Genomic DNA, 21,754 nt, shown 5'->3' on the forward strand with positions numbered 1-21,754 from the left:
TTTTGATTTGAATCTTGGTTGATGTATAGTTATAGTTACTAAAGATATGGATAGATAGATTGGTAGGATGAGATATATGGTCCATATATGAGAGATATCTTTTGGTATATTAATATGCCAATAATGTCATAGGAAAAGACACACCCCACCCTTTCATAAAGACAACAACTTTCAACCCTGGATTCCACTTCTTCATTTCTTCTTTCCTTTATTGTGTTATACCTAACTACTTCAACTTGAATGTGCCATTCTCCTATCCCACAATATCACATAACAACAAGAGATATTTATATCAACAACTACATATGCAAATATCTACCTCCTAGACAAAAACGTTGGCTCATGAGGGGTTTGAAATTTGAATCGTTTTTATTTTCAAATGGGATTTGACTAAAACTCGACCAGATTAGTTTCATTATGCGAGACACAAATATCAGTGTAACATTATTTTTAAAAAATCCCCTTCCAAAAAGAATCATAATTTAAATAAAGAAAAACAAAATATTGTTCCAATTACTTTTCATCTCCGAATAATTGTTATCGTTTTTATCAAATAGTAAAAAATAACCATCAAGATGCCAAGTAATTGAAATAATGCGCTAATAAATCCGAACCATAAACTTAATTGTCTTTCACCATTCATTCTTCCAAAAGGTTGAACCCCAACCCTAAGGGCTCCCCATACTCCGATCCGACAGAGCATTTGGGGATGTAAATTATGGTAACTCAATTGAACATGAACCACATAGGTTAGACATTTGCTCACTGCACACAAAGAACCCCTCATTTTGAGAGATAGCTCCCACACTGTCGTTGGCGAGACTCGATCCCTGGTCTTGAACCGGACACTCTGCAGGTAAAATAAAATCTTTTAATTTATTTTAATTTAATTGACCTGTTAAATTATGTCAGGTAAATTATACGGAGTAAGAAATTAAATATTACCAAATAAATAGTCTGAATTTTTGTCTCTCGTAATTGGACAGATTTCTCGAGCTGTCGCATATGAAATTCTCAACAACATGTGGGAGTGGGCCCAGACACTTGGTATGATTTTGGTGTTTGAATGTGCAATAATAAATCCCACTTTCTAGTCAATTATAATGACATGCAATCTCCTTGATTTAAACATTTTTGCATATATGTCCAATGCTTAGATTACTTTGTTCTAAATTTTTATACTACATGTTAGATTGTATATAATTTTATATTAACTTGTTCTATTTATTTTTATGATGTAAGAACTGTTGGAAAAATAGCATTAAAATGGCATAAAATGACATGTTAAGTAGCTATTTTGTGGTACAATTATCAGTGGGGTCCACTTCCAATTTGGATCGGGTGAAAGTGGATTCGGATTCTTTGTAGTGAGACGAAGAGATTGATATATTGTACGCTCAAAACGGATAATGGGTGAATGAGATATTGATTCTCAAAGTAGACCCATTGAGTTGGAAAATGTAAGGGAAAAGTGAGTTTTGTCCCACATTGATTTGGAAAGAGGATTTCACCCCCTTTTATACAAGAGCTTTTTTAGAGCTTGTAGAATTGTATAGCATAGAGGCTCTCTCGCGCGGGGGGGGGGGGGGGGGTGCAAATCAAATTCCAACTAGAGATGACTTCGGAGAGGTGTGTGCCGGCACGAATGTTGGCCGAGTAGTGCTGACAGTGGAGATTTAATTCATTTTGAATTAAACCTGCACTAATGACCAGCTGTTTCAGATTTAATTCATCCGTTACACTGTATTAATTCATTTTGAATTAAACCTGCACTAATGACCAGCTGTTTCAGATGTTACCAACGTGCTGCACTAATGACCAGCTGTTTCAGATGTTACCAACGTGCCATGAATGCCTCACTAATGACCAGCTGTTTCAGATGTTACCAACGTGCCATGAATGCCTACTAAATGCTATTTAGTACTCCAATTCCTATATAAGAAGAGGTAGGTAGTAGGAGCAAGTGATTTACAACAAGTGTGGGAAGAACACGAGAGTACACAACACACAAAGATAAGCAATTTTCCTTCTCAAAACCTCTGCTCCTACTCTTTTTCTTGCTACTGTGTTTTGCCCGTGCTCTAGTTCGCCGGGTTCGTTCGTTTGGGTGCTCAAACGTCGAACCGTTGTACGTTTTATCCTGGGAAACCTAGGCCACAACGCTCCTAGCACTTTTGGGAGGTGGCAAATAAGGTTTTAAGGAAAGACAAACACTCTGCCTAACTCGTACATTTATTTCTTTCTTCTTCTTTCTTGTTTTAGGATTATGCTCTAAGCAAAAATCCGTTCTTTCTTGTTGATTTGGAGTTATAATCTGAGGATTATAAGTTCCTTTTGGTTGATATATATTGTTATATCTTTCTCGTAGATATATACGTATATATAACCTTTGGATCCGTTTTATATATATTTGTGTGTATATATATATTTCGGATATATATATCCAATAATATTTTATATATATTTCGTGTGTGTATATATATAAATATTATTTTAAGGGATATTAAATCGATTATGGTTCATTATCACCAACAAGAACACAATATAATATCTTTTTACAAACTCAAAGTCTCACGTTCAAGTTATTGACTATAGTTGTAGGGTTAAATAGACCATTGAACTACACATGAAATTGCAATTGGACCATCGAACTCAAAAAAATTACAATTGGGTCCCTAAATAACGTAAAATCATGCAATTAAACTAAAAATGACATGTTTACCTGTTGATGGCTGACATGGCGATTAGCGGATTAAAAAATAAAATTTTAAAATTTTATTTTTAAATTAATATAAAAAAACCGTTGGACCTCTTCGTCTCCGAGCTGCCTGGAGACGTAAAATAAAAAAAAAAAATTGTCAATCCTCTTCATCCGCGACAACTTGGAGACAAAGAGGTCTCTTCATCTCCGAGCTTTCGGAGACGACGAGACCTCTGTCTCCTTCGTCTTCGTTTCCTGGGCGACCGGAGACGAAGAGATGGTATCTTCATCTCCGGCGGCCCCGAAAATGAAGAAGAAGAGTCCCTTCCTCTCCAGGCAGCCCGAAAACAAAGACGAAGGTCTCGTCATCTGCGGGCTGACGAAGGTTTCTTTTTTTAAAAAAAAATTATTGAAATAAAATTAAAAAAAAATATATATATATATTTTTAATTCGCTAACCGTCATGTCACCATCAACAATAAACATGTCGTTTTTAGTTTAGTTACATAATTTTATGTTATTTATGGATCTAATTATAATTTTTTTTTGAATTAGATAACTTAATTGTAATTTTGTTTGTAGTTCAATGGTTTATTTGACCGATATTCCAAATAAAAATAAATAGTGAGAAAGAAAATAATTGGGAAATGAGTAAGAGGTGAGTTGGAGGGAGTGTAAACTCGCAATTTTCCAGCCCTGCAAACGCATTTTCTTTCTCATTTTTTTCTCAAGTGTTTTGTTGTCTTCATCTTTTCCTTTCTCTCTCTCTCTCTATCTCTATCTCTCTCAGTCACTGTCTACAGGAAATTTTTTTGTGTGCAGACAAACAACACAACCGAAGTGAGCAGAGAAGAAATTTCCCCAAAAAAAAAAATAAAATTTTGGTTGGGGAATCAAACCCTAGCTAGAGCCTCACAGCGCTCTGCAATGGAGTCTTTGTCAAGGCCATCGCAGAGGCGGAAGCTGCCCAGCGCCACCAATGGCGTGTCTTTCTCTGCTAAAAACGCGTACGACGACGTTTTCTCGGGCCAGCCGAACAAGCGCGGAGCTGCGCCGAGCAGGGCGGTGTGGGACTACGCTGAGATTTTCGGAGCCTCCCGCGGGTCGTCCATTCCTGTTCTTGATCTTTCGGTTCTCGAGGACCGGGCGGGCGGGTCGGGGGAGGATTTTCGGAGCTCCAAGCTGGATTATTCCATGATCTTCGGTGGGTTTGATGATGAGGATATAGCTTTGCCGTATGAGGACGTGGTTAGCAAAAGAGGGAAACAACGGTCTTCTAGTAAAGCTCGGTGAGTTCATCTTCCGTGATGATTTTTTTTTTTTTTTGAACTTTTATTTCCAATTACGTTTGTAAGGAGAACAAAAGTTACTAATTTAGCACTGATTTATGTGACATTTTGGGGGATCATGTTTTTAAGGAATTATTTTGTGATGATATTTTCTGCAGTGGCAGTTCAACGTACAATGCCTTCTTTGATGGGTGAGAAGTGTTAAAAAAAGATATATGGAGTATATGTTTTTTGGATTCATATGGCTGCCTTGAAGATTTTTCAAAAGATTTTGCTTTTTATAGTCTTATTACTCTCTGTACCAGTCTTGGCTTGAAGGAAAATTTTGTGTTCCTTTTACTGGTAATAATATCAGGTGCTTGATATAAAAAAGCAGTGACTTTAAGGACAGCTCTAAGCCTCTAAAGTGTTGATTTTTAGTTAACTTTGGACCATTAAGTGTATGAAGGATGAAACTTGAAATGCTTTAATCCTTGAGTTGTAATGAAGATGAGCTGTTGGGTATTTCATATTTCATATGTGAAGTAGTGGGGTTTCATTCAAGCATTTCTTTTGGTATGAGGTTAATTTACTTGAACTTGAAGTTGGATTTGGATATTTGTCTCTGGGGAAATGGTTGTGGGCTGTGATGATTGTGTAATTTGTCAAAACTTATTCGCCTCTTGTGATTTGCCACGTGTCATGACTGAAGGTATTTTAGTACTTTTTTATTGATAGTATCTGACAAAGTTCTGGATTATCGTACACGTTCTTCACACGTGTAATTCTTCTCAAGTATAAGCGTTTGTTTATCGTGTGGAAGTTTTATGTATGTGTTCTTTACACGTAAGAATGTAAGGTTCTTCTCAAGTATATGTGTTCTTTACACGTAAGAATGTAAGATTCTTATCAAGTATAAGTGTTCTTTACACATAAGATTCTTCTCAAGTATAAGCGTTTGTTTATTGTGTGGAACTTTTACATATGTGTTCTTTCACATGTGATTCTTCTCAATACAAGTGTTTGTTTATTGTATGGAAGTTTTACGTATGTGTTCTTTCCACATGTGATTCTTCTCAAGAATAAGTGTTTGTTTATTGCATGGGGAAGTTTTACGTATGTGTTCTTTACACATGTGATTCTTCACAAATCACAAGTATAAGTGTTATTTATTGCGTGGAAGTTTTACATATGTGTTCTTCACACGTGGCATTCTTCTCAAGTGTTTGTTTATTGCGTGGAAGTTTTATGTGCATTTATGATCCGTAAATGCAGTTTCCTTTTTTCCTAGTTAATATAGTTTCCTCTTTCAAAATCTTTATGTTCATTCATTCAGAGCTGTATGACATTAAATTGTGTTTAAAACTTGTGCTAGCAACAAATTGGTTGCTAACCTTCTATAGTTTTTAACTGTTCGTGTTTGAAATTATTATGATTATATGTAAAACGATGAGTGGGAGGGATATAATGAATTTTCTGACTTCTTGCAATAATAATAATTTGCCAAAGACCTTGTGGTCAAGCGGCATGACTTGACTCTCCCAAGTGGGAGGTCATGGGTTCGAGCCTCAGTGGAGGCGGTATTGACTCGTTGGGCTTCAATAGGTTGAGAAAGTATATATGAACAGATACTACATGTAACAGGGTCAATAGTACTCCAAAAAAAAAAATCATTTTGCAATATTAAAGATTCTCGGGCTAATTGAATTTGTAGGGTTGTATGATATCATTGTAGATGTATAAATATATTTTCCAATGTTCTTTTAACTTTCTGTTGAGGTTCGTTGTTGATAATGTCTCTTGTTAGCACATCTTCCTTTACAAACCTGCCCCTAATTCAAAATTAGTTACGATATTTACATTTATTATGTATTGGTGTTTTTTGTAGGACTCGTTCCCAAGGATCGGATCACTCTACATCTTCTGAAACGAATAAAGTCTTCTCATGTGATCCTTCTGATCAATCTTTCGATGGGAAAAAGCACTTTAACATGTCATATCATAAGACCAGTCAAGGAACCGATGATGGGTCAAATGGGATGACACACATCGCTGAACTCCATGCTGTTCCGGGATTTACCTATTTTATCGATGAAGCTACTCAACTAAAGACCGCTGGTAGTGGGCCCCCGCCATATGTAAAAAGTGAAGCCTATCGCAAGAGGAGCTTAAGTGGGGAAATAAATAAAAGATCTGCACGGGAAAGGGATCTCCGCTTCAGTGGAGAAATAAATAAAAGACCTGAAAGGCAGGCGGATCTCCGCTTTAGTGGCGAAATAAATAAGAGACCCGGAAGGGAGACCGATCTCCGCTTCAGTGGGGAAATAAATAAAAGACCTGGAAGGGAGATAGATCGCCATGTCTCACCAAAGCAAAGTTCAGGAGATGGGGAACCGAAACAAAGTTCAGAAGACGCAGTCAGAGATAGGGACAGATCGAGTTGGGATAAATTCCATTTCAGTGGTAATATATCTAATGCACATGAACCTATTCCGGAATCAGATCTATCTAAGGGAACAAAACCTTCAAGTTCAAGGGTTAATGACTTCGGCCTTCCTAAACAATCAAAATCTTCAAACGTTGCTTCTAAAGCTGATGGATTTCAGAGAGCTGCTGCTGATTCCTCGTTACATTCTTCCGATGAGGAACTTGATGTAAATTCAGATGCAGCTGTTTCTGCAGCAGCTCTGAAGAAGGCTATACAGAACGCTCAAGAGAGTATAAGGCTGGCGAAAGAGCTAATGGAAAGACAGAAGGAAGGCATTCCATCCCGTCAGAAGCGAAGTTCTAAAGGCAGCTCGAAAGTTGGAGATAAAGAACATAGAAAGGGGCACAACTCAGACAGTACAAAACCCAAAAATACGATATCTAATAAGCATGCATTGGAGGAGGGAGCTGCCTTCAGGAATGGTGCTATTGCTTCACACTTCAAACAAAGTGGGGAAATTTCTACCGATGGGGACTTCAAACCTGAATGCCACAAGGAACACATTGTAGCACCTGAGAGTGACGCTGCAGAAAAATGGATTTTTGAAATGTTAAATGGTGTAAAACATGAAACAGCCACAGTTACGTCTCTGCGTGTAGAAGAAAAGAATAATCCTGTAGCTCCTTCAGTAGTTATGTCTCAGCGTGTAGAAGAGAAGAATAATCCTGTAGCTCCTTCACTAAGGCAGGCATCGGAGATTGAGGATGTGAAGAGAATTGATGAGATCGGAGATCTAGGAGAAGGAACTACCAAAGGCATAGAACTTACCGAAAAGAGTCAGAATAATCCTGTAGCTCCTTCACTAGTTATGTCTCAGCCTGTAGAGGAAAAGAATAATCCTGTAGCTCCTTTACCAAGGCAGGCATCTGAGATTGAGGATGTGATGAGAATTGACGAGGTCATAGATCTAGGAGAAGGAACTACCAAAGGCATAAGACCGGCTGAAAAGACTCCTGATCTGGTGGTCTCAGAGACAAAGATAAATGATCTTGGAAGAGCTGAAAAGCTGGAAGAAACTGTGTCTAACTTGGATTCGGCTTGGATTGTGCCTGAACCAGGAAAAAGTGAGAATTTGAGTGTCATTAATAAACTTGAAATCAGTAAGAAGACTGACAATAATTTTGATGATTTGGGGAATCTCGAGAAAATTCATAAACCGCACAGAAAAGAAAACTTTGAGTTCCAAGAACTGGAGAACAATACTCTATTTAATGAATCAGACAAGCCATTGAAAAATGAGAAGGAAAAGCAGGAGTATTTTGAATGTGGTGAACTGCCTAAGGTAGTAGAAGATGTTCATCATTCTAAACAAATAAACAAGAGGGTACGGAAAACTTGGGATAAAAAAGAAATTGAGCTTGACCATAGAAGAAACGTTCTATGGGTTGAAAATGAAGATAAGTCACAAGTAGGCTTCATTGAAGAAAGCTGTGAGAGCAGCCACCAAGTTTCCCAAGAGGGAGTAGAAAATGATGAGAGATTAAATGGAGTTTGCAAGACTGAAATTCATGAATGCAGAGAAAAACAGAGACTAGAAGAAGAGCATGTAAGACTACTGAAGAGAACTGAAGAGGGTTACAAATATGAGACACCAGATGGGATTCACAAGCCTGAAACTCATGAACTGGAAGACTCTGAGAAGAAACTGGATGAAGAACATGTCAGAGTAGAGGAGAGTGCTCAAGAGGTTTGTAGCAATGAGGCAGTTAATTGTAATGTGAGAGAGACTGATGAAGGAACAGAAAATCAACACATTGAAGAAACGCAAGGGGATGAAGGAATTGAGAATGTGGAAAGAGCATCTGATACAGACGAACGATATCAGAAGATAAATGTAACTCGATACAGGGAGGAAGAAACCAGGCATATGCAAAGTGAAGCTGATAAAAGTGAAAAATATCAGGGGATAGATGTTGCTTTGGAGGCTGCTAATGAGCAAGGGGCTGAAGAAATTCAGAGCAAGGAAAGAGCAACTGATGAAGATGAAGAATATCAGGAGAGGAATGTACCTCTCAATAGGGCTGAAGAAACTGCATGTACTCAAAGTGGAGCTCATAAGAGTGAAAAATATCAGGGGATAGATGTTACCCTGGAGACTGCTGATGAGCAGAAGCCTTACCCAACTTCTAGTGCATGCAATGGCTATTCAAGTTATTTGTTTAATGAGATTCGAGAAGATTGCACATCCCAGGTAAAAGAAAGCAGTGTGGAAACAAATGAACAGGCTTCTTCCTATAATGAAAATGAGGGACTGCAGGGGCGTGCCGATACTTTCTGCAAGCTTGAAGAGGATAACATGGATGATTTGAAAGAAAATAAAGAGCCATGCAATTTGAGGGAGAAAAAGGCATCTGACACTACTGGTGATCTTCAAAGTGCTCTTGAAAGGGATATACATCTGAATGGAAGGCAAGGTACTGATGAGGACCACTTTTGTGATGCCTCTAAAGCTAACCTTGGTTTTTCTTGCAAGAAAAATGGACAAGAAATTCAAAACGAGAGGCAGGATTCTGAAACAGATGGCTTGACTCACAATGCAATGCAAAATGAAAGGGAGGATATTGAAAAAGATAGTGCAACCAACATCTCCAATGAGAATGTCTGTGGGTTCAAAACAGATGATGTACCCGAGATCCAAACTTCTGAAGAAATCGCAAAATCTGCTTTTAGTGGCGTAAACCTTGGGGAGAAAATAATTGCTGAGAATGGTAAAGAATCAGAGCTAACCTCCAATGCTGTCAATGGTGAGAACTTGAGAGTAGAGAAATCTGCACAGGACAAGGAAACCATCAAGGAGAATGTAGTCTTCTTTGATAATGAAACAGATAAAGATGATGTTCAAACAATTCATAAAGAAAGTAGCACTGCTGAAAATAAAAAGGAACAGGAACCTTCTCAGTTTCCCTCGAACAAAAGTGAGGAATCTAGAGTTGGTGATAAAGAAATTAAAACAGAAGAAAGTAAGGAAACAAGCAATTCCAAGAAAGTCTTTGTCGCTGAAGAGAATGAAATTAAAAAATCTGGGCAAAAAGCAGTAGGAGATAAAGATCAATGTAGAAAAGTTGAAGTAGGCAAGAAAGAAAGAGAACGTGACCGAGATAGAATAGCTGTTGAAAGAGTCATCCGTGAAGCTCGTGAGAGAGCATTTGCTGATGCCCGAGAAAGGGCTGAAAGGGCTGCGGTTGAAAGGGCTACAGCAGAAGTTCGACAAAGAGTAATGGCTGAGGCAAGGGAAAAGGCTGACAAATCTTCTGTAGGTAACAAAACATCAGTTGACAAAGCTTCTGCTGAAGCAAAGCTTAGAGCTGAACGTGCTGCTGTAGAGAGAGCAACTGCTGAAGCACGTGAGCGTGCTTTGGAAAAGGCTTTGTCACAGAAGACCACTGCTGAAGTAAAAGTGCTGGCAGGAAAACTTGGTAACGAAAAGTATTCTGGTACTTCTCGAGAGAATGCATTAAGGCATTCTTTTTCCTCTTCTGTGAGTATCTCTTTCATTTCTCCATTGTTTACTACTTTAGCAAGCATACAGCACCATAGGATAATGATTACTTCATGCAGGACTTGGAGAGATTTGATGAAACCACTGAATCAGCTCAGAGGCGTAAAGCAAGGTTGGAAAGGCACCAAAGGATTATGGAACGAGCGGTATGTCCATCTCATCATATGTTTGTGATAATCACTTTGTGGTCTCATCTGATCTTTTGTTTCCTCTACACTGGTATTTTCAGGCGAAAGCTCTAGCAGAGAAGAATATGCGTGATCTTCTAGCTCAGAAAGAGCAAGCAGAGAGAAATGTAATTCTTCCTTATATCATTTGTGCCCTTGTAAAGTTTATTATTTTTGCACAGCAGTGTTTCACATTCATTTAATTGCAGAGACTAGCAGAAGTTCTGGATGCTGATATCAAGAGATGGGCTAGTGGGAAGGAAGGGAACCTGCGGGCACTTCTTTCTACCCTGCAATATGTATGTATTATCCCTTAACTGCATGTTACATCTTCGGTTTTCTCTGTGCTTGCTCACATATTTAGTGGTCTAACACACAATTGGGTCTCAAGCAAATTTCACCCCCACTCCTATCCTTGCATCATTTGTTTTCCTTCACACTTAGCCAGTTTTTCACTAAAAGCAAACAAATAGGTATTCATGCTGTGTGGTATTGTCAGATAGGAACTGCAAGCTCTAGATGTGAAACCAGAATTAGTCAGAATCACCATGTTGTATACTCTGTTAAAAAGAGTCCATGTGGCCCAGTTTTAATCTTTAAGCAGCTTTATAAACTCCCGTAAATGAAAATAGACTGTTGTCAATTAAACTAAATCTGTGCTTGTGTTTGGACCAACTTTTTTGCTCACGCAGATCCTTGGACCAGATAGTGGTTGGCATCCAATCTCTCTGACTGAGATTATAACCACAGCTGCAGTGAAGAAAGGTTATAGGAAAGCTACTCTTTATGTTCATCCTGACAAACTGCAGCAAAGGGGGGCAAGTATTCAGCAAAAGTACATATGTGAGAAGGTTTTCGATCTGCTCAAGGTGTGTGTAGTTGAATACTTCGTTGTGTCATAATGCATGGTGCAGTTACTTCCATTTCGTGATCTGAATCACTAGAAATATATGGATTTCATGTGTTGTCTTTTGCTGTGAAAATGCAGGCTGCATGGAACAAATTCAACTCAGAAGAGAGGTAAGGACTGAAGATGGCAGTTCCAAGCAGGCCATCTTATGCATACTCTATGTGCAGTTCTTTTCAGAAGGGGAATGAAATAGAGGGTCCAAGGCATTGCCTGTAATTTTGTCCTGTATTTACATTGGACTAGCTTAGAGATTATAATTTAACTATTAGAAGCATGTAGCCATGCCAGAAATCTGAGTTTCATGGGCTCATTTGAAAAGATGAGATGATTATTTCAACTGAGTCAAACCCATGTAGATGTGTAAATTTGATATGATTGAAGGGCTTAGGGAGAAGAGACAGTTATCATGTCAAGTTCTACCCATTCCCCTCTCTTGCATTCTTGAACCAAATGTAGGATCAACTAAAATGAATTTGATCCTTAGAGATATGAAAAACACTTCAAGAAGAAAACTTACCAGTCCTTCCAAGGGAAAATTCTGTACAGCATTTGTTGTGACAAAATTCCCTATTTCTTGCTGAAATTGAGTTGTCATTAGCCCAATATACACAAATATGAACCCAGTGGATGAACAGTTGCACCTGAAACTCTCATCCAGTAGCAGGGTGGAGTTTGAACTTCACTGACACCATTTTATCTGAAAGTTAATTACTGAAATGGTCTCTTGACTATAACGAAATTGCCAATTTGGTCCTGAGTTAACGGATGTCTAACGGTTAGGACCATTTCAGGTATTTAAAAAAAAAGAAGACATAGTCTGGAACTAAATTGAGAAATTTTGAAAGTCGAGAACCAGATTGGTGAAATCCTCATAATCGAGAGATCAAATCGGTAATTAACTTATCCTTGTTAGGATTCATTGCCCCAATCTAATTTATCAAGTTTAGTGTTGTGTGTTTCGCTAAGTGAGATTTAGCTAATAAAGTAAGATTAATGAAGATAAAGTCCATGAAAACAGCTTAGGATAAGGGAATAAAGTAAAGTGATGTTGAGGATGGTAGTATCTCTGTTAGACTAATGAAGATAAATGCCATGAAAATCGCTTAAAATAAGGGAATAAAGTAAAGCAGTTCAATCTCATTATGATTTTTCCTTTCAAAATAATGGAATTTTTGTACATAAAAAGAAAAGATATGAAACTCTCTTTCACATGTCTTAGTCTGCTAGAAACAAAAGAGAGAGAATGGAATAGAAGGAAGAAAGTCTCCTTATAATGAGCAAAAAGGCCTTTATATATATCAAGTAGTTAATAGGGCTAAATCGACTAGGCGTTGTCTAGGCTGATTAGGTGTCGCATATTGTCAATTTTGAAAATAAATTAGAGATTGAGAGTGGTAAGATAAAGCCCTAATGTAAAATAAAATCAATGCGCAAAAAGAAAAATGGAAAGGTAAAAATCCGAGTGACTAGGATTTTTCTTTTATTTCAAAAATCAAAAGAGAAGGGGAAGAGTTAAGAGGCCAAAAAGAAAAGTTAAAAACCTTTGGCAATGACTTTGATTGCTATCAATGGCGTTTGGCGAGTGGCAATGCCAACTGTCTTAGTGTCTGCATCTGTCTTAGTGTTTGCATATCAGTGTCATCAGCAACTGCGATGATGACATCTCAATGTCGCCAACTACAGTTGACAAGCTATGTCGGTGGCAAGCCGAGTTGCTTCTCTGGTTGTGACTGATGATGGTTATTGTGAGCTATGCGGTGGTGGACAAAACTAGTGAAGGATGAGGTTTGAAGGGTTGTTCGTTGTTCAATTTAGCTTGCTTGCTCTCCCTTTTTTTATGCTACTTAAATTTAGGGTTGTTTCGCACAAAACTACGTCGTTTTAAATGAAACAACCCTAACTAAAAAAAAATAAAGTAAATGGCCAAAGATGCCATTTGTCCAATTATTCGTATAATTGGGTAAAATGATAATTAGTATCAAAACTGACTCAGCATAGAAACGTCTAGCGCTTAGTCGGCCATCTAGGTTGAGTTTTACAACACTATTTCTAGGCATGAGTGATCAATATTGTTTTCAGCTGACCAACATTAAGGAATTCTCGTGAGTGCATCAACCATTCATCATTTGACAACGATGTATATAGTCATGGATCACGTGGAAAACCAAACGACATCATTTTTAGACAAATTGAAAGATACAAGAGTTTAGCCAAAGAGTTAAATCTAATTAAACTTTGAAATTCAAGCATTTTCTACATACTTTTATATTTAGCCAAAAAAAAAAAAAAAAAAAAACTAGCTCAATTGGTCGACCACAAGTTAGCACTCTAGTAATAGGATGGGAGTTTGACTCCAACCAGCAAAATCTTGGAAATAGAGCCTCCTAGGCTAGAGTTTGCGCCCTTGGGCTTCCCAAGTTGGCAGAAGTGTAAAAATGAGTCCCGGCTCCCCATAGTCGATACTTTTCTCCATATTACCATGATGATTCATATTTATTGGAGGACAAAATCTTATTTGCTTATGAAGTAGAAATCTTTTTTTTTTTCACTCTGTGAGGGGCTCAAAAACTAGTCTGATGGTACAAATTCTCTTACAACACAGAACTTACACAAAAAGGAGAAGCTAAGGCTTATTACTTATTAGCAGCTTATTAACTAATAATAATGCAGATATGCTGCGCTTCGAATTCCCTATAGATCATCCTCCCGAGCCGCCTGCCAACTTCTTCATATGACTGTCTTGTCTTTGATGGTCGCGTTCTTTACTATGACAGTTATCCCCGACCTGATGTAGAACCCATCCTCTGCCCTCTCGGCTTCATCAATGCCCTATAGTGTATACAAAACGACACAAAATCACTTGTTGTTTGTGTGTTTTCGAGGAGTCGAAGGATGTGTTCTGTCTCAGCTAAAAGTTTGCATTTTTAGTATAAGAGGGTGGAGAGATGCTTACCTCTTTGTTAGCAATAATCACTTCTTTCCCGATTCTGGCATTCTTGTCGATTATACAATTCCTTGACAAAGATTAGGAAAGAAACGTGAATTTGTTTGTTGGTTGGGTTGGTTCATAGTTTTGCTTAAATTTCTTTGATCAAATGGTTTGCTCGATAAAGAACATGGAGAGAGATACCTGATTTTGGTGTTTGGACCGACGCCAATTGGAACCTTCCCCTCAGAAAGCAGAGAAGCAACCTCGGCTTGAGTTTGATAATAGTCCGCACCCATCATCATGGTATCCTTGGAAAAGTATAGGTGGTCGATGAATGAGTCGATAATAAAGATTTATGAGCATGAAGGGGGGGGGGGGGGGGGGGGGGGGGCAAAAGTGAAGATATATACTTTGAGCTCAACACCATTCTCTAATCGTGATCGTACACCGATTATAGAATGTTGAACGCTGCATTCTCTCAAGAAGCAGCCGTATGAAATAATCGAATCCACTATCTGGAAAATCAAGATTATCGTGGTGAGACAGAGATAAAGAAACATCAAATTTTATGCGAATGGAATCAAGCTTGTTAGCCTACTCTGCACTTGTCGACTTTAGTAGGAGGTAAGAATCTCGGTGAAGTATAAAATGGTGTCTTCGGGTTGTGGAAATCAAACTTGGGAGGCTGCAAAACAAAACCGTAATGTTTTATGTATCTAGCTTGAAAGTAGTAAAAAGATGTTCCAAACACCAATCCTAGGTTACTGGAAGCGATACTACATTGTAATAGAGTCAGTAGCAGAAACTAACCTGCTCGGTGAGGGCTAAGTTTGCATCGAAGAAAGACTTCATTGTTCCAATGTCCTCCCAATAACCTTCAAACAAATATGCCTAACAATACAAACAAACGCATCGATTAAACAATACAATACCTTTAAATCCTAACAAGTTGGAGTGGAGAGACGGGGGTTTCAACTCTTACTTGGACCTGGTAGTTCTTCAGAGCAGCCGGGATGATTTCAGAACCAAAATCATTGCACGAAGGGTACTCCCATTTTAGAAGCCTTATTAGAACATCAGTTCTAAATACGTAAATACCCATTGATGCGAGATAAGGTTGTTTTGCAGCCTCGTTCTCGGAGAGTCCTAGGCGAGATGTATCAACTTTCTGCAAAACAAAACAAAAACAAAAGGTGTGAGTTTTCGACTAAGATTAAGAATGGTGTAAAAATAACAGTCAATCTTTACCATGTCTTTCAGAGCCGAGCCTCTTGGTTTCTCAGCAAACTGAACGATTCGTCCATTGTCATTCATTTTCATTAGTCCATAGTCCGGAGCTCGGCTATGGAAAAGGGGAAACAAAATCTCTCAAAACTAAATAATGGGTTGTGAATTAAAATCAAATCCCAAAGTTGCAAAGAAAATTCAATGGCCCACACCTATCATCAGTTGGTATACAACAAACAGTAATATCAGCGTTCGTGTCAATATGTTTCTGGCAAGTACAAAATCACCATCAGAAAACAGTAAAACATCATGTAGAGAAACGCGATGAATATGAATCGTGTACCTGAACAAAGTCCATATAGTCCATTCGGTAGAGATGGTCACCCGACAAAATTATAACATGCTCCACACTCTTGAGCTTGGCATCCTGTATAAACATAGAAAACGAGTATTAATTAGTGATGTGATGCTCTCTCTCTAAGAACTCTCTTGTCATCGAGGATTGTTCAAAACCCCATCACCTCGAAAACCCATACAAATTGCCTCACTGCATCAGCAGTGCCTTGAAACCACTTCTTCCCCGATTCCCCAGATGTTTGAGTGGCAGCAAGAACCTGCATTCCAGAAAATTTTCTGTTTCATGCATTCTAGCACAGAAAGGCTGGCTAAAAACTATTTCGAGTCTTTCTTACCTCAACAAATCCATCTCCAAAGTTCATTCCATTGCCAAGATTATACGAACGAGAAAGGTGACGATTGAGGGAACAAGAATTAAACTGCGTTAAGATGAAAATTTTACGAACACCACTGTTGATGCAATTGCTCATTGGTACATCAATCAGCCTATAGCAACCACCTATAGGAACCTGCATAACACAAAACGAGCCGCTAAATCCTAACAAAGTATGAACCCCTGGACAATTCTTGATTTAAAAGTTGGCTAATTAATCGATTCCAAACAAATGGTTCAAATTTGCAGCATCTTTAGTAGTACTACACAATAAATAGTAAGTAGGACAGATAAAATGGTGCTTCTCTTACAGCGGGTTTAGCTCTATTCTTTGTAAGAGGAAAGAGGCGAGTGCCAGCGCCTCCACCCAAAACGATTGCAGCAACAGTGCTTGGGTCTGCCTTTGGAAGCATACCGTCTAGTGGTCCTTCGTATGCCTGAGACTAAACCAGTTCAAGAACAATGCTATGGTTACTTACCAGAAATGTTGATAGTCAAAAGCACAATTTCGTCTGGCAAAAAACGTTTACTTACCAGAAATGTTGTGCTAATTTCTTGTTTAAGCACAGAAAACGCGGGTGAAGGTTTAACCTTGCTACCCCTTCCACCTGTTCTAACAGTCTTAATCCTGATCTTCTCACCCAAAAACACATTATCTCCATGATCCACACCTTTGCTAATGGGTATGGAGTTCACATTAGCCTTCATTGTTGCACATAAGGCATTCATCATTCCTCAAATTCTCCTACAAGTAATCAGACATAAAGCAATTTCACCAAAAGATTTCAACCTTCCTAACCAAATCATATCTCTTACACTAAAGAAACATCCAAAAAAAGGGGACAATTCAACCTAGCCAAATGGTGTTGACTAGATAACCATAAGGTTATAAGTTTCACTCCCGGCTGGAGTCACCTATTGACCTTCTTGGTTTGAGCCGATCTGTTATGGGCAACCGAGCAACCTAGATTGATTAAACTCCAGGTGATTCTTGACCTGGCTAGAGTGTTTAACCAATGGTTTCCCTTGTCACCCAAGAAACATCCGAAAACCAAGAACATGAGAACAGCTTCCAGAATTAATTCAAAAGAAAAGGTGCCATGCAAAACATATTATGAAAAGCTAGGGAAAAGGTGAAAACTCTACAATATATATCCCAAACCCAGATCACATTTCCCCCTAAAATGGCAAAAAAACATGAAATCCCCAGACATCCAAATGACATTACAGAATCATGTCATCAAGAACCCTAGCAAATGGGTCGAATGAGAACATTGTTTGATTTCTTGGATTAACTCAAAACTCAGAATCACCACTTACAATGTCTTTGGAAAGGCAGGTTCTTGAAACAGTATGTATTATGGGAAAGATGACCCAGATTTGTGACTGGAAATTGGAATGGATTGATTCATGAACTTGAGTTTAAAAGCGGGGAGTGATCACAAGAAAAAAGAGAAAAAGTTTATGGCTGTGGGTTAAAGAAATGAAATGAGATGGTTACTTCTCCTAAGATCCAGCATCAAATAACTCATCATCACTAAATTTGAAGAGTGTATGCATTATAGAATAATAATAGTCTTGGTAACTAGCTCACATTTGCATCCACATTCAAAATCTCAACGACTAAAATAAATAAAAGACTTAATTCCATTTATGGCAAGTTAAAGGTGACAATACACTTGTATTTTTTTTTTTCTGATCCTAATATTATTGTTATATGACTATTTTTGATCATCTGTTAACAAAATTGTTGAAATTAAATGTTCTAAAAAAAATTGACTGAAAATTAACTGTCATCTATAAATATATGATCAAAACTAGAATCAACTCTAAATAAAAATTAAAATATATTATTTTCTTTAAAAAAAATTATTATTTTATTTATACAAAAGTATAACTCCAAAGCACAATACAGGCACTCTCACGTTCAATGCATTGCCAAACATGTTTTTGGCAAAACCTCACCACATATGTAAATGTCATATGAGCTTTAATTTTGGGTAAATAATATGCAAAAGTTAAATGTACATTGAGATATATCAAGACTTATTTTAATTTACATACTTGTATAATTATAAAAGATACGATTAATAAATATGTATATCATCTTGTTATCAAGCTTAGAAATAGTTGATATATATTCCATTTTAACTTAGCGTCTTTGTCATTGTCTTTATTGATGAAGTTGAGTATCATATTGATATATTCATTATTATTATTCAAGTTTATATAAAGTTTCAGTAGTGACATATTCTAATGTAATATCGATATTGCCTTTAATTCTTTGTCTTCCACAATCATGATAGCTTAAAAGTTAGAGAAAAGGGTCAAATAGACCCCTAAACATATCGCTAAAGGTCAATTAACCCTACAAACTTTTGAAAAGGTCAATTGAACACATAAAGACACAATTTTGAGTCGCTTGGCCCCATTAACCGGTAACTCCACAGGTAAAAGCCGGTAAGTGAGTATGTGGTGCCACATAAGCTTTATTCTATGTTTTTTGGATTCTTCACATCAGCATAAATTAATAAAATAAAATTAAATAAAAAAAATTTTAATGGGTCAAATAAACTCATTACCGCATCGTCCCTAAATTTATCGCGATTCGTCCAGCCCTCCAGTCCTAATTCATCGCGATTCGTCCAGTAGCCCTAATTCATCGCGATTCTGTCATTCTCGCCTTAGTCCAGTTGCTCGTCATCGCACCAGCCATTGCTCACCACCTTCGTCTCTCGTCATCGCTCCACCACCTCATCGCACCACCACCACCATTGAAGGTATTTTTCTTTTTTTCTTCTACCACTGGTTTTAGGGTGTAGATTTTTTTCTTTTTCTTTAAGCAGTAGGAATTTCTTCTACCACTGGTTTTTGGGTATATGCTACCGCAAATTGTTTATGAGTATGGAAAAATAAAGCTTTTTATATGTTTAGGGTGAATGAGCAGTAGCTTTCAAAAGCTTAGTTGTTTATCTTTGATTGTATTTGTTTAAGGATTGGGTCCCATTATGTTGTCAATAAAGGAGACAGTTTGGGTATTGTGGTCCTGATGAATGCATTGCAATAAGTGTAGTTGTGGTATTTTATATATTAGGTTATTGAATGGTCCCTATATTGATGTTTACTGCCAGTACAGTTTGGTTTATTGGTCGAGAACATATTTTATTTTGGTTTGGTTGGTGTCTGTGTTTCTTTCTTAGACTTGCACTACTATATTTAGATTCTGCATAAACATTTGAAAATCAATAGCCTAGATTTCATAGTACTATACCTAGTTACTTACTTGTTGACAAAGTATGTTGTTTGTAATCCTGGTAATTTTAGGGGCAAAGTAGAAAAGGCTTTTTGCAGGATTAAAGTATGCTTTTTGTAATCCAGTTAGAATGCTTTTAATACAATTAAACATGTCTATATTTTGTAGAATGTATTCCAGTGTTGAAATCAGAATTCACCATGGTGGAAATTTTGTCAAAGAACCTAGGATGGAGTATATAGGTGGTGAGGTGGAAATAGTGACAATGGACCCTGATTATTTATCATATCCTCACTTGTTGAAATTTATTAAGGAGGAGAGGTATGGTAAAATATTGTCACTGTCATTTAAACTACTACATGAGAGTTTAAAGAGCCTCCAATTGTTGAATAATGATAAAAGTACATTGCACATGAGTTACTTGGGTCAACATTGGGGTGCAATTGACTTGTATGTTGATCATGGGATAGATGAGGCAGATGTTGTTCCAAATTTAGCATTACCAGAACCTGAGCATGCAGATCATATTCAAGAAGATGACCCAGATGATGAAGAAGCTAGTTTGGAAAGCAATCATGAAGATGGAGATTCTGATTTGGAAAGAAGTCCTCAAGATGGAGCTGATTTCGTTGATGTTGAGTGCCAAAATGCAGAAAATAATAATGAGGACATTGGAAAGGCTAGGGCAGAAGGTGAGACTCAAAATGTGGGTGAGAAGGATGATGTGCAAAGTCAGTATTATGACTCTGATGACCCATTGAGTTATCAATCTGAAAAAGAAGAGGCACAAGCATCATTTGAGCAGACTAGTGCAGCAACAAGTAGATTTAAATACCCTTCCTACAATCCAAATGTTGAGTCAGTTGAGCTTGAAGTTGGTACCCTATATGATGATGCAAAACAGTTTAGAAAGGCAATGATCAATTATGCTGTTTACTCAAAGAGAAATATCCACTTTGTGAGGAATGAGCCACATCGTGTGTCCCTTGCATGTGACCATCCTTGTCCATTTCAAGCTCATGGGTCATGGGATGACACTTTTAAGTGTTTTCAACTTAAAACAGTGACTACGGAGCATATGTGCAATCTAAAGTACAGCTTAAGATTAGTAAGTCAATCGTGGATAGAGGAGCGATATGAAGATAAGATAAGAGACAACCCTTCAATTGGACAAACAGAATTGAAAAAACACATCCAATCTGAACTAAAACTGAATGTGGGAATCTGCATGGTAAAGAGGGCAATCAAAGCTGTATTGAAGATAATTGATGCTGGTTTTCAAGATCAATTTCGTAGAATAAGGGATTATGCTGATGAATGTATCAATTCTAATCCCGGCACCAAAGCTTTTGTAAAAACCAATAAAATAACACCCGAATGCCCTTCTGTTTTTCAGAGATTCTATGTTTGTTTTGCAGCTTTAAAGAAAGGGTTTTTAGAAGGATGTAGAAAAGTAATTGGGTTGGATGGATGTTTTTTGAAGGGAATGTTGAAAGGTGAAATACTGAGTGCAGTTGGTAGAGATGCTAACAACCAAATGTATCCTATAGCCTGGGGGATTGTAGAGATAGAAAACACTGATTCTTGGGGTTGGTTTCTTGGGCAATTGAAGTCAAATTTGGGCATCACTGATACTTCCCCTTGGACTATAATTAGTGACCAACAAAAGGTAAAGACTAAATCAATACAAAACCACTTGTAACACTTTATTTTAGCTTTGGATTATACTTATTTTGTTTGTTATATTTTGTAGGGATTAACACATGTAATTAAAGAGTTGTTTCCTGACGCTGAGCACCGTAACTGTGCAAGACACGTGCACGCCAATTGGAGTAAGTTACATAGAGGCAAAGTGTTAAAAAAACACTTTTGGATGTGTGCAAAAGCTACTAATGAACCTGAATTCGAAGAACAAATGAAATGTTTAGGAAAGATAGACCCTACAGCAAAAGTTGACTTAGAAAGGTGATTTATAATTTGTGTTTTAGATGTGCAAAATCTGACTTTGAAGTGTGCAGAAATCGATTTATAACTTGTGTTTTAGATGTGCAAAATCTGACTTTGAAGTGTGCAGAAACTGATTTATAACTTGTGTTTTAGATATGCAAAATCTGACTTTGAAGTGTGTAGAAACTGATTTATAACTTGTGTTTTAGATGTGCAAAATCTGACTTTGAAGTGTGCAGAAACTGATTTATAACTTGTGTTTTAGATGCACAATCTGAATTATAATATGTGTTTTGAAGGTACCCTCCAAGATTTTGGTGCAAGGCTTTCTTTAGAACAACTGTCAAGTGTGATGCTGTGGATAACAATCTCAGTGAGGCTTTTAATAGCACCTTAGTCAAAGCAAGAGTCAAGCCTGTTATCCCTATGTTGGAAGATATAAGAGTAGGGGTGATGCGGAGGATTGCAAAAAAAATTAAATCGGTGGAAAGATGGACTGGAAATTATGGACCATTGATCATGAAGAAGTTGGATACAAATATACATGAAAGTATGGGGTGGAAGGTACTTTCAGTTGAGCAGATGAATATGTGCTTAATATAATGCTGAATTTAATTTCTGTTGAATATATGCGC

The 21,754-nt window shown here is 37.5% G+C and overlaps 2 protein-coding genes across 4 annotated transcripts; one reads left to right on the forward strand and one right to left on the reverse strand.

Moving 5' to 3' along the window:
- Nucleotides 1-3,435: 3,435 nt before the first annotated feature.
- On the forward strand, nucleotides 3,436-11,452 carry LOC109152894 (auxilin-like protein 1). 2 transcript variants are annotated; one of them, XM_019300574.1, is made up of 8 exons: nucleotides 3,436-3,990; nucleotides 5,858-6,197; nucleotides 6,294-9,935; nucleotides 10,016-10,102; nucleotides 10,186-10,251; nucleotides 10,333-10,422; nucleotides 10,816-10,992; nucleotides 11,112-11,452. In XM_019300574.1, the coding sequence occupies exons 1-8, from the start codon at nucleotides 3,629-3,631 to the stop codon at nucleotides 11,145-11,147; spliced, it is 4,800 nt and encodes a 1,599-aa protein (XP_019156119.1). In that variant the 5' UTR covers nucleotides 3,436-3,628; the 3' UTR covers nucleotides 11,148-11,452. The 2 variants fall into 2 exon arrangements, with proteins under 2 accessions (XP_019156119.1, XP_019156118.1); XM_019300573.1 differs by having other exon boundaries at nucleotides 5,858-9,935.
- A 1,890-nt stretch (nucleotides 11,453-13,342) lies between these two features.
- On the reverse strand, nucleotides 13,343-17,528 carry LOC109152896 (glucose-1-phosphate adenylyltransferase large subunit 1-like). Of its 2 annotated transcripts, none has more exons than XM_019300577.1 (15): nucleotides 17,240-17,528; nucleotides 16,454-16,664; nucleotides 16,231-16,356; nucleotides 15,882-16,055; nucleotides 15,711-15,803; nucleotides 15,533-15,616; nucleotides 15,402-15,457; nucleotides 15,211-15,304; nucleotides 14,945-15,130; nucleotides 14,773-14,853; nucleotides 14,561-14,647; nucleotides 14,373-14,477; nucleotides 14,164-14,270; nucleotides 13,987-14,047; nucleotides 13,343-13,862 (listed from the first exon to the last, which is right to left on the reverse strand). In XM_019300577.1, the coding sequence occupies exons 2-15, from the start codon at nucleotides 16,649-16,651 to the stop codon at nucleotides 13,761-13,763; spliced, it is 1,554 nt and encodes a 517-aa protein (XP_019156122.1). In that variant the 5' UTR covers nucleotides 16,652-16,664; nucleotides 17,240-17,528; the 3' UTR covers nucleotides 13,343-13,760. The 2 variants fall into 2 exon arrangements, with proteins under 2 accessions (XP_019156122.1, XP_019156121.1); XM_019300576.1 differs by having other exon boundaries at nucleotides 16,231-16,362.
- Between the last annotated feature and the right edge of the window lie 4,226 nt (nucleotides 17,529-21,754).

This window comes from Ipomoea nil, unplaced genomic scaffold (assembly GCF_001879475.1).
Source record: "Ipomoea nil cultivar Tokyo-kokei standard unplaced genomic scaffold, Asagao_1.1 scaffold2480, whole genome shotgun sequence".
Taxonomy (NCBI): domain Eukaryota; kingdom Viridiplantae; phylum Streptophyta; class Magnoliopsida; order Solanales; family Convolvulaceae; genus Ipomoea; species Ipomoea nil.

Bases quoted from the DNA above. Each gene is read 5' to 3' on its own strand.
- LOC109152894 (XM_019300573.1), top strand. From the start codon at position 3,629: ATGGAGTCTTTGTCAAGGCCATCGCAGAGGCGGAAGCTGCCCAGCGCC. The intron at 10,103-10,185 runs GTATGTCCATCT...TGGTATTTTCAG, and splicing joins AAAGGATTATGGAACGAGCG to GCGAAAGCTCTAGCAGAGAA. The intron at 10,252-10,332 runs GTAATTCTTCCT...ATTTAATTGCAG, and splicing joins AAGAGCAAGCAGAGAGAAAT to AGACTAGCAGAAGTTCTGGA.
- LOC109152896 (XM_019300576.1), bottom strand. From the start codon at position 16,651: ATGATGAATGCCTTATGTGCAACAATGAAGGCTAATGTGAACTCCATA. The intron at 15,131-15,210 runs GTAAAGATTGAC...TTTGTTTTGCAG, and splicing joins GCTCGGCTCTGAAAGACATG to AAAGTTGATACATCTCGCCT. The intron at 14,478-14,560 runs GTAGGCTAACAA...TTGATTTTCCAG, and splicing joins CTAAAGTCGACAAGTGCAGA to ATAGTGGATTCGATTATTTC.